The sequence below is a fragment of the Etheostoma cragini genome, chromosome 15 (assembly GCF_013103735.1).
Source record: "Etheostoma cragini isolate CJK2018 chromosome 15, CSU_Ecrag_1.0, whole genome shotgun sequence".
Classification (NCBI taxonomy): domain Eukaryota; kingdom Metazoa; phylum Chordata; class Actinopteri; order Perciformes; family Percidae; genus Etheostoma; species Etheostoma cragini.
Window position 1 is genome coordinate 6,893,722 of NC_048421.1, and position 11,971 is coordinate 6,905,692.

The 11,971-nt window shown below is 39.5% G+C and overlaps 1 protein-coding gene across 1 annotated transcript; it reads left to right on the forward strand.

Moving 5' to 3' along the window:
• The first annotated feature begins 4,833 nt into the window (after positions 1 to 4,833).
• Positions 4,834 to 9,126, forward strand: lgals2a (lectin, galactoside-binding, soluble, 2a). The gene is made up of 4 exons (XM_034893963.1): positions 4,834 to 5,012; positions 7,420 to 7,499; positions 7,898 to 8,069; positions 8,452 to 9,126. Exons 1-4 carry the CDS (start codon positions 5,004 to 5,006, stop codon positions 8,596 to 8,598), a joined length of 408 nt encoding a protein of 135 aa, XP_034749854.1. The 5' UTR covers positions 4,834 to 5,003; the 3' UTR covers positions 8,599 to 9,126.
• The last annotated feature ends 2,845 nt before the right edge of the window (positions 9,127 to 11,971 follow it).

Below are 11,971 nucleotides of genomic sequence, written 5' to 3' on the forward strand. Positions count from 1 at the left end.
AGGGAGGCAGTCATTCACTTTTGGCTCCTGTCAATTTCATTGGTTTGTGTCCGCTAGTATTCATATGACATCACAATTTTAGCACAATGAGGCAAACCATGATATGCTTTGGTAACACCATCAATTTATTTTCAATTATATACATTTCTGCATAATAAATATAATAATACCATCATAACCAGGATTTCCAGAGACAACTCTGTAAAGTCAGTAGTCGTTGGACATAGATAGACCATTCAGCTCCGACCTAGTCTGGAAACTCACTGTGCCTTCCAGAATGCAATAGGTCAATCAGTTAGAGAATAATACAAACCATTTGTATTAAAACACACAGTATAAAAAACATATGTACCCATGTCTCTCCCCCACAACTTAAGCCCCACTTCCACATTTGGCCGCTTTTAAGGTCAAACTGGGGGAAAGTTTTGGAATTGTTATAAATAAGTAATGTTTTTGTCAAAAGTAGTGAAAAAGGAAATAATTTAGAAATGATTTACTTTTCAATTAATGAAATTTCATTTTCCTTCATCATCAACATTGCTCTACAGATTTAAAAACATTTGGTCACAAAAAACATTGCTTGAACATTGATTGAACTAGCCTGTGTGAGGAAAACAATGCATACATTCACAGATTGGGTCAGGATTTATTATACAGGTTATAGAAACATAGCCAAATTAACACTAATGATTACTTATTTACAAGTTGATTTAGTTTCCTTTGATTATCTCCAAAAGGGTGGTGACTGAAAAGCACACTTCTTGATCTCCATGAGCACAAATTACAACTTCATATTTAATGTTTACCATATCTAAAGTAAAGGAAGTGAATTGCTGTTGACAGACCTCTGCTGAGGACACAAAATGTGATTCTTTATTTCAACTGACAGACATGAAGGATATCCACAACAGACAGCAACACTACTCAAGTGATCTATGGCTGTGGTTCTCAAAGTGGGGTCCTTAAAGGGGTCCCAGTGGGTTCCCATCGAAAAGGGGAATAGATCAATGTTATTATATTGGGGTGGCAGTGGCTCAGCCAATAGGGAGTTCGGTTGGGAACCGGAGGGTTGCAGATTCAAGTCCCAGTACAGACCAAAGTACAGAGTGTGGATTGGTAGCTGGAGAGATGCCCGTTCACCTCCTGAGCGCTGCAAGGTGCTCTTGAGCAAGGCACCAACCATCTGCCATCTGCTCAGGGTGCTGGTCCAGCACTGGCAACCCACTCACTCTGACATCTCTACATTTGTGAATGAATAGGTCCTGAGCATGTGTGTGAATTTTAAAGCCTGTGTGTAGTGATTACTAACAAAACAGATTGTAAATTGTAATTTTCCCACTGGGATCAATAAACAGTACAAATTATTAATAAATACATTACATATTATTAATTTCATCCATAAGTAACACAATGACAGATTGTGTGATTATTTTTGCTCATTTGCTTCATTAACCTTCTGTCATAAAACATCTAACAGCAAAAATTACATCAAGTAGGGGACCCTGGGACAAAATCTTATCAGATTGGGGTTCGTGGACTAAGTTGTGTCAGTGTAGGGGTCCTTGATGTAAAAAAGTTAAAAAATTAGTTCACACTATTGACAATAAAACAGTGAGGCTGACCAGAACCACTATGTAATTACAGCTGTCTCAAGGCCTTGACTTGCTCAAACATACACCACTGGCAAATTCTAAATGTCTTTACACGGGAATCTGCAACAGATTCCTAGGTGACTTTGTTCTCTGTACAATCATGAGGTCTTTTTTTTAAAGTTAACTAGCATTTATAAAGACTTCTTCTGAGTGAAGTGTTCGATAGGCACCAGACTGAAAACAATTCTTTTTTGAATGCGTGGTCAATAGTTTTGAAACCAGTGTTTTAGCATTGGAACATAGTGCTTTAAATCCACAGTGTGCCATGGGATAAGTCTTTAGAGTTATGAAATGTGTTCAAGCAATGAAAAATGGAACTAGAGATTGGTCCACATGAACTGCTGCTTTAGTTGAGCCCGCTGTCATTTAGCCAACAAATTAAAAAAAACTGTAACGTGGTGTTGCAGTTTCTCACTGTGACCACTGCAGGGCAGTGAACATTCAAGTCAGTTTGGGATTCAACTCCGCCTAGTGTCAGAGCAGACCCAATACCAGCTAATAATTCCAATCAAAACTTGATATTCTGATAAAACAATACCGCCAAGTTTGTAGACAGAGGAAGCAACTTTCACAAAGGCAGTATTTTTTTGCAGGGCATGCATTACATGTTGCAGAGGTTCATAGTGTTTGATAACAAAGGGTATTATTATAAAAGCTTAACATTAGAGCAGCAAGACAATGGATAAGTGTGTTTGTGTGTGTGTGTGTTCTTTCTCTGTTTATGTGAAAGGTCTGTTTACTTAGATCTGCTGACTGTCTTAAGACCTTTTTATTAGAGACTTAACTTCTTTGAGATAGAGGAAACATAAGATCTCTGTGACACACTGAACTTTTGATGCATGAACTACATCTCATGACAAGTCATATTTCAGTTTGTTTTTGGATTACCAAACAACACTGGGCACAACTGAAGCTACGTGTGCAAAACTCTCACTACAATCTGCACTACCAACAGTCTCCTGAGCTAAACAGTTCCCATCAGCTGCAAAACTCATTCCAAGCAACACAACTCTTAACACACACGTCTCAAAACAGGCTCAGTGTTCAGTGAACACTATGCACAGTCCTCACTGAGATAACACACACTGTCAGTCAGAACACACTGGATTAAAAAACAATATAGCATCAAACACCAAAAAAGAAATTACTAACTTTCTCATCTTTACAGTTCGTACAATTTGAGTGACTTCACACTACTCAATAGTTTCTTTAAAGAAAACAGATAGATTTTACAGTGAACCAGTTTTTACGTAAGGTAAAGAAGAAGGAATGAAAATCAGCAGTTTGCTCTAATATAGTATTTTGTCTCTAGTAATTTATGGAATTACTGGAGACAAAACTAAAGGTGTGAACAGTAACAGAGAATGTGACTGATCCTGGTCTCTCTCCAGCATCATGTGACAAGTTTTCTTCATCACACTGGATGTCTGCATCATCTCTAAATACTAATGAATGTGGTATTTTCTAAGGCTTTCACCTCTATTACTTTCTGAAAAACAGTAAAAACACAGTTGGGCATGTTGGAATCTTTTTTCTTTTACCTGTTTCTCTCAAATGCTACAGTATATAATTGATTGTAATTCTTATTTGGTGTTTGTATACAAAATAAACGTATATGTTCACTAACTAGTCTAAAACAAGACACCTTCTTATAGGCTTTCAGCTAAAATTGCAATCAGCAGTGTTTGATAGGCTCCAGACTGAAATCTATTCTGTTTTGAATGTGTGGTTAACAGTTTTGACAGCAGCGTGTTAGCATTAGAACAAAGTGCTGTAATTCCACAGTACTGTGTAGGTTGTGGTTAAAGTCAGGGGATGAGTGTGTAGACTTTTAAAAACTGTGTCCAAGCAATGAAAATGAATTATAGTTTGGTCCACATGAACTGCTGCTGTGTAGACTGTAGTTAGAGTTTTGCACAGTGACTCCAGTCGTGCCCACTGTCATCTAGCAATAAAAAAAAACTGTAGTAGAGCTTCCTAGATACATGTGTAAAGAGATGTCCCTTTATATTAAGCTATTATCCAATGGATGATGTACAGTATGAATGCCCATCTCTGTTTGTTGTGGAGGAGGTCAATGTAGTTGAAGCTGTGACTTGGACACTGCTGATTCCATGTTCACATATAAATGCCAGCAGTTTGAGATAAGAACAAACTGCACACTGTTTGTCGGAAAATGTTCACATCGAACTTCTGAACAAAGTTCTACAGATGTGCAGAGAGTTATTATGAGAGTGTGCTTGTCTGTCATTGAACATAATGTAAAAGCAGATGTGTTGTTAGTAATCAGCAGACACACAGGTCAGTCGTGTGTTAACATGCAGGCATGATTATAAACATTTCATTTCCACAGAGCCCTTTCTCGTGTATGTGTTTGTGTGTCTGTGTGTGTGTGCGTGTGCGTGTGTGAGAGTGAGAGTGAGAGATAGTTACTTTTGTTTTTTTTACAACAAACCCTTGTGGTGACCAAACCTTCCTAACCTTTTGTAAATGAAATAGTTATTCATTTTCAAAAACAAAATCCATGTATACAAACCTTTGCACCATATAAATAAAGAGTATAATACAGTAAAGTATGAATACAGCTAGAGCTAAATGAACACATCCCAGTGGCACTTCCCAGTAGATAACCCAAGCATTTACTCAGATTATTATCACCCCACCACACAAATGGGAATATAGTGTAGAAAAAGAAGTGAAAAAAAAATTAATAATACTTGACGACTGCGCCGTGTGATTTGTCTAGCTGTGTGAGTTGTATGTCAGCAGATAAAAGTGTTGCTTATTGCGGACTGTGAGTCAGAGATTCAGATCATTTGGGGGATTTTACTTAGTTCCAACATGTCACTTTGGTCCCTTTCCCTCCTAACTGAAGTTTTTTCACTCGGCAGGCAGACTGATCTCAAATGCTGCCATTTGATCCTACTGTAAGCTCAATACAGTAAGTGCACATTAAGGCTATTGGCTGTCCCAAATATTTAGTTCGCTCCCTGGCAACAAATGCATTTCTATTTTTGTCTGGCGCTCTGGCTAGTGTCCCTTCTCACAGTCAGACTCCACACCAGTTTACAATGTAACAGTCTGATGTCAACAAATCACTAATTATCCTCACTTTACTAAGGTCTGCAATCACTTGTTAAGCACTTAATTAGTTATTTACAGTGTATAACCACACATTGACGTCATTGGTTTATGTTCTTTGCTGGCCTGATTGTATTTGCTGCTTGAAATGTCACTCCGGTGGGAGGGACCTCCCACACTGTATAAATCCTCCAGTCAGGGTGCAGTGAGGCAAGGCCCTGCACCCCTCTCACTTCTCCTCAGCTCAACTGACTGACTTCATCCACAAAGATGTTTAATGTAAGTTTAATTTTGACAATATTATTGTGTTTCTGTATCGTTTTTGCTTATGTTGGGATTTAGATAGAGGAGCAGTGTTTGGTCATATCTTGAAAGTGGCACCAACAGCTGGTCGAGCGTGAGCTCACTCTATGGCATGCCGATGAAACTGACCCAGCTGGACTATGCTTTAACTAAACCAGCTCATTGCACATAACATTAACTGTATTTTGCTTCTGAGAGGTCTGGGTCTTCTTAGATTGCCTTTTATGGTCAAAATATTTACAACAGGACACATCAGTCACCGTTATACTAGTGTTCTCAACTGCTTTAAATGCATGAACATCATTCAACTGTTTAGGTTATTCTATTCTTCCTGCAAAAATTTGATTACACTGGAACATAGATGCTTTTTAGGATTTGTCCATTTCATTCCAATCATCCCAGTTGTAATATCCAGAGCTGAACACTGCCAGCAATGCATTCTGGTCTCTTTGGACTCATAAACTGAGTAGATTACAATAAGAGCCCTGTATCATTCTGGCTTTGTGTTGGATACAGGGGTAAACATGTGTTTGGAAAGGACAGAGCCAGGTGGGGGCAGTTTTAAATTACTTTAAAGGATAAAATAGATAAAGTCATCATGTGGTGGCTATAATAGATGCTGACTATGCTGTGCTTTTCAAGATTAACTCTTGGAGTGAACAAGTCTGCAGTAATAGATTGCTGAGACTGTTTTTTCATGAAATTCTAACAGGGAATGTCTCTTTGCTCTGGAAATGTCAATGTTGTACTTATATTACGCAGACATTCCAGCAGTATGAGTTATTTTAGAGTAAAATCATTCATTTATTCATAGTAAATACTGTATATACAGTATGTTTTACTAGTATACACTTGGAGGGTTGCTTATCAGTTGGTGGCCTGATTTATTTTGTTATCCAGTCAGTGAGAAGAGTAATAATTTGGCATTTCATACGCAGTACAGTGTGTAGATTCCTTTCGACAGCGGTGTATGTGACAGATGGAGGATGACTGCCAGCTCCGACCTCAGCCCATCCCCACACAGCTCTAGCCCCAGTGCCATGTGTTATTCACACAATTTACATATGGACTCTAACATGGAAAGAATGTCGTACCCATGTCATTCTATCCCTTTATTTATTTCATGGTTTGGTTGTTCATTCAAACATTTTTCTGTGCATTTACTCCAGATTAACCCTTTCATGTTCTGCCAGAAACAACAAACCACAAGCGACATGGCACTGTATCCGTCTTTTTCAGATTACAGGCTATTTCAAATTATTTTCAGGGGATCAATATCACTGAAAGTCATTGGAAAACTGCCATTCCACTCCAAATCCTGCAAGTTTGTCTGTCTGCATGGTAGTCATTTTGAGCCTGCACTTAATCAACCATATCAACTTTCTTTAAAGTTATTTTCGGTGTCTCTTACATTGTTAAGATTAGGAAGGATTTTTTCCAAAATCTGCAGTGCATTAAACTCACAAGTTGTTAAAGTGCTTGCTACTGTCCCCTGAAAAGTAAGTAAGTAAATGTCAGAATTCCAAAAATCTGAAGCATTTCGCTCATAAGGAATGTTTCCTCAAATGTAGGTGTAAATGATACAATGTTAACAAAGAATGCAAGACATTAAAACATCTTTATTTGCATCAAATCACTTTCTGTTCTCTTTTCACTGTTTGTGATCCAACCAAACATACAGTATATATGTATAGTATATAAAATATTGCACTAAATGGTAATGGCTTGTGTTTCCAACTGCTTCTACTGTGTCTGCTTAGACTCAGATTGTTCCAGTGCCTTCTATTTTAGCACACGTTGTGAAAGATTGAAAACCCTCAAAGGGCTGCTATATTTGTACTCGTTGCCCTGGTGACAGTTGACAGTTACATCAGTTGACAAAATGCCAAACAGCAGTGGTCTATGTTTCACAAACAAATAAAAGATTGCTAATGTATAATTTCCTAATTCTGGCACAGCTCAGTATTCCCCTGCCACATGTACAGTAAAAGGGAGCTGAGGATTTCTGCTGTGCTCAGCGTTCTTTTCCACTGTGTAAACCATCCGGTGTTGCACTTAGGAAAATATAACTCCGTTTAACGCTTGTCCCACTTCACTTTTTTAAACATTTTTACCCTCTGCCAAAATCTGTGAAGAGGAAAAGAGCCCTGGCAGTGGTAGGGATAAGAGCTGGAATCTTTGACCAGTCGGCCAGTGGGAGTATAATTAAAAACACATGTTTTGTAATTTCTAAGGATGAAGTGAAGATTGGAGGGCTGGCTGAGGTTACTGCTGGTGCTGGTTTATTCCTGAAGCTGCAATAATAATGGGTAGTAGTTAAAATCCGTAATTCCACACACAATAACGTACTGTATCCCTATCCTCACACTGTTTTTCTACACAGGGAATGATCATAAAGAACATGTCCTTTAAGGTCGGGCAGACCTTAACCATCGTTGGAGTCCCCAAGTCTGATGCTACAAAGTAAGTACTAATCACGGAAGTAGCAGAGGGCGGCTGAGGCTAATGCAATATGTTATTCTGTGTTTTGTTCCTATTCTTCCTCTACTCTCTTCTGAACTCAACACGAGGGCCATTCTATACAAACACACTAAGACAGAGATGGATCTGGAATCTGTCATCAGTTCCAGTCAGTGACTATCTATTAACTTTCCCTTAGTAACATGGGGGGGGGGGGGGGGGGGGGGGGGGGGGGGGGGGGGGGGGGGGGCGATGAAGATGATGGTTATCAGATGAAAAGAGCAACCCCGCTACTGCTGAGGTTGTCTCAATAATTTGTGTGCTTTGGTGTCCTCTTCTAACCCATTTTAAATATAAGCAGCCATATCAAAATGTATATATTTTTTTACTTCGTGCCACAGTTTTGCAGTGAATATTGGCCCTGATGAGCAGGAGATTGCTATGCATATTAACCCTCGTTTCAACGCCCACGGAGACGAGAATGCAGTGGTCTGCAACTCTTACCAGGGAGGCAATTGGTGTGAGGAGCACCGTGAGGGAGGCTTTCCTTTCCACCAGGGAAAGGAGTTCAAGGTGAGAGTGTGTGTGTGTGTGTGTGTGTGTGTGTGTGTGTGTGTGTGTGCATACTCTAGCTGTATGTGCCTGCAGGTATATCTCATGCCTCTTGCTGGAAAATGTGTTTCACTCAATCATTTAAGCCCCAATTTATGGGCACACATCTATGAGAGCTATAGCAATGAATTAATCATCAGATAAACTATTTTCAGGCATTAATAATGATATATTACAGCTGCTTTGGTTTGGCTTTAAATAAATCTCAATATTACATATTACATTGAAAGGAGAAAAGGGGTTAAGTTGGGAATATCCACTGTTAAATACTTACTGTAAGTTTATTATGTAACGTCTTTATCTGCATATTCTTCCTTTTTCTCACTGTCGGTCCACCATCTAGATCGTCATTGAATTCACCCCGACAGACTTCCAGGTGAATTTATCAGATGGCTCCACAATCCACTTTCCCAACCGGATGGGTGCGGAGAAGTACTCCTACATCAGCTTTGATGGGGAAGTTCGCATCACAAGCTTTGACATCAAGTAAACCCCCTGCCTGGAATTGTTGGATTGAAATAAAGTTTTTCTTTTTCAATTTATCTTGCATCAGGTCACACATAGCCCCAGTCTTTAAGTTCCTGAATGTGGTATTGGTAGTGTCTTAAGAATTAAGCTTGTTGATATGTGCAGATGCAAGCAACCACAGACAAAAAGATGGATAGATAAGATAGACACATACAGTACAAAATCACAATACTCAGATGTACTCACAGAAACACATCTGCACATATTGTTAAGTGCATGTCCTTCCTGCACACTTGAGAGAAATACAGACTGAAAAACAAATCAAACATAAAGTAGTCCCAATCCCATGTTGTCTGGCGGGTATATGCTTGGCAGTTTGAAGTGTTTATTTGAAAAGTACCACATAAAATGGGATCCATTGTTTTTTAGGGTGCCCTGAAATGCTGCACGCTCTCTTGTTTTCCATTCCAGACATTCCAAATTTATAATGCTTGACTTTACAATATATTAAAGCATGTCCTTAATAAACATGATCTTTTGTGAGTCCTTATCTGGTGCCCTCTATCTTTTAAGTTCACTGCAGTGAAACATTCACACCAGCTGGCTATGGTCTGAGGCCTGAGAAAGCCCCACCTGGGTCGAAACGTTGCAGCACAATAAAACATATGGGAGAATTATCAGAGTGCGTTCATATCATTTTTCACAACACAACACTCATCATCAATGAGAAAAATACACATTTGTAAGGCTAATAATTAGTTCTGCATCACCACTGATCCAGACAACCTCCTTGCAACAGCTGAGACCATGAGCTCCGAATGTCTTGCTATGAATAACTTTGACAAGCAGGTGCTCACAGTGAACAAGACATGGATCCTCAAGCAATGAACCCAATTTCAGCACAGTTTGGCAGGAAAACCTCAATAACTCAGCAATGCATTATCTTGGTTCCCTTTCTTGGTCTGTATATAGTTTACATTTTTGTGGCAGTAAAACAAAACAAGCAATACTGTTTATTTCTTAAATATGTAAAAAAAAAAAAAAAAAGATCACAAAAAACAAGCAATATACCATGTTAACCAGTAGATGTCCCCATTGCCATAATCAATAAGATTGACATGACAGTTCCGTGGCTCTTGAACCTGTCAGTGGTATCTTGGAATTTCCCCCTGTAAAATTGTTTGTGTATGCAGAAATTGTCGTTGCCATCAGCTGGAGTCAGAATGTATGATTTCATATTGATCAAACCTCCGTTTGAGCAAAATGGCATTTTTTACATAATATGACACTTCATAGATATTACAACAAAGGGAATTGAAAGACGTGATTCTGCTTAACATGGTAGAACTCAAGACCGTGAAGAAGATGGTGAAGCGGTATCTTAAAATCCTATAATCTGAGAGCTCTATTTGATCTCTTGCTGACCAGCATAATGTGTTCGACATGCATGGGATGGCAGGGAGACGGAAATGAAAATCAGAACAAGGCCTGAATCTTTGCTGTATGGTTTCAACACGACACCGTTTTTAATGTGTGTTTCAGAGACTCGTGAGTGTTATCATAACCTTATCTGATGTAACAGACGGCAATGTGCGTGAGGCTGATTTGAGATGAGATGGGTAGAGAGTTCATGTGTGAGAAAAGGTTGCCATGCTCTGATCCTTTTAAAGACACTGATGGAATCATGCAGGATGACCTTCCCTTTCTTTGGTTTGTCAGGACTCGTTGACTTTGACGCATGTGATCAGTCTGACATGGTTTGTCTAACACATACAGGTGCATGTGTGTGTGTGTGTGTGTGTGTGAGTGTGTGTGTGGGTTTGTTTGTTTGTGGGGTATCAGTGCTCTTAAGCTACCTGGCAGTGTCAAAGGTGCTCTCTCTGGAGGAAGAGAAGGAGCAGATTTGGTTGCCATGATGACCACAATTCAGTCCCTTGCTTCTTTTTCTGTTCTTCACTCCCTGTATCTCTTTCTGTCTCACCTATGCTCTTTTTCCCTTCTTATTTCCTCCACATTCTTTGTACCCCAAAATATCTGCTCTTCTTTACCTCTGTTTCCCACATCTTCCCCTTTACTCTACCTTCCCCTTCTGATTCTTTTTTCTCCCCTTCTCTGACAACTAGACTTCTCTTATTCTCCCTCTCTCTCAGTCGCTCCTCATCTGTAAACCAATCGCTCTTCCAGCAATCTTAATTGGAAATAACTCATTTTAACACTTCCCTTCTTCATTATTTTGTGGCAGACAAGATCAATATCCAGGGCTGTGTTGTGAGTGTACTGGTTTGTGTGTGTGTGTGTGAGTGTACTTGTTTGTGTGTGTGCTTGTTCTTCATCCACGTAGATAATTTGAGCAATACTCAATCATGTTACTCGGGACTCACCTCCTCCCCTGACTCCTTTTGTTCTCTGTATTCTACTGATGGTCAAACAAATATAAGGATGGGTGTGTGTTGATTGACCTGATTGACAAATATGTCCAAAGAGGGGTGAAACACAAACCTATGTACTGTACTATGTATGTACATTGTTTCATAGAAATGTGACCTGGGCTCAGTGGTGGAAATGTGAAAATAAGTGTGTTTGTGTGTGTAGTTTAGATACTGTGATGCTTGTGTGAAGGACAGCCCTCCAGTCCTTCCACACACATCAAATCAATCATGTTAGGGCTTTGATTAACACATTCAAATCCCTTTGCTCACAGTAGGCCCTGGAGGAACACACGCACACACACACAGACACACACACATGTGATTTCAGCAGACAGCGGGCATATCCTGTGTGTTGTCAGTTTCTTTAAATCTATTTCATGTGATGAGCACTGCGGATGTTAAACACATTCCTTTATTTCCTTCACTTTTGCGATGTCACTCACTCAGTGTGTGTGTGTGTGTGAATAAATGTGCTGAAATGTGTGGAATGAAATGATTCACCTCAGCTTACATAAAACCTTTGTCTATATTTAGCACCAGCATGACAGATTTCTGCACCGAAGCTATCAGCCACACATTGAGATGTGCGTGGGCCCGCTCTGAGCTGACTGCGGCCCTGGGATACATGTTCCTGCCTGCCTCACCTTAGGCTGGATTTTATCTTAGCAACGTGGTAATACAGAAACTAATGTAATGTTACCTTGGGGAGTTCATCTAAAGATTGGAGTTTATTTGTTTGCACAGAAACCATAACATGAAAACAAAGACACCAAACATAACTGCTGCACAGAAGAAGACAGGGATGTGGGTGGGCTTGTAAGAGTTGTCTCCTCAGAGCACTGAAAATCAAGTCCCAAACAAGACAAGCGGAAAAAAACAACCATAAATATGACAACAAAAGACAAATAAATGTGAGTTCCTTGTTTGAGGATGGAGGGCAGATGTGTGTATGATAAGGGGGGGGGG

Coding starts and splice junctions, on each gene's coding strand:
- lgals2a (XM_034893963.1), top strand. Junction 7,500..7,897: donor CCCAAGTCTGATGCTACAAA/GTAAGTACTAAT, acceptor TTCGTGCCACAG/TTTTGCAGTGAATATTGGCC. Junction 8,070..8,451: donor ACCAGGGAAAGGAGTTCAAG/GTGAGAGTGTGT, acceptor TCCACCATCTAG/ATCGTCATTGAATTCACCCC.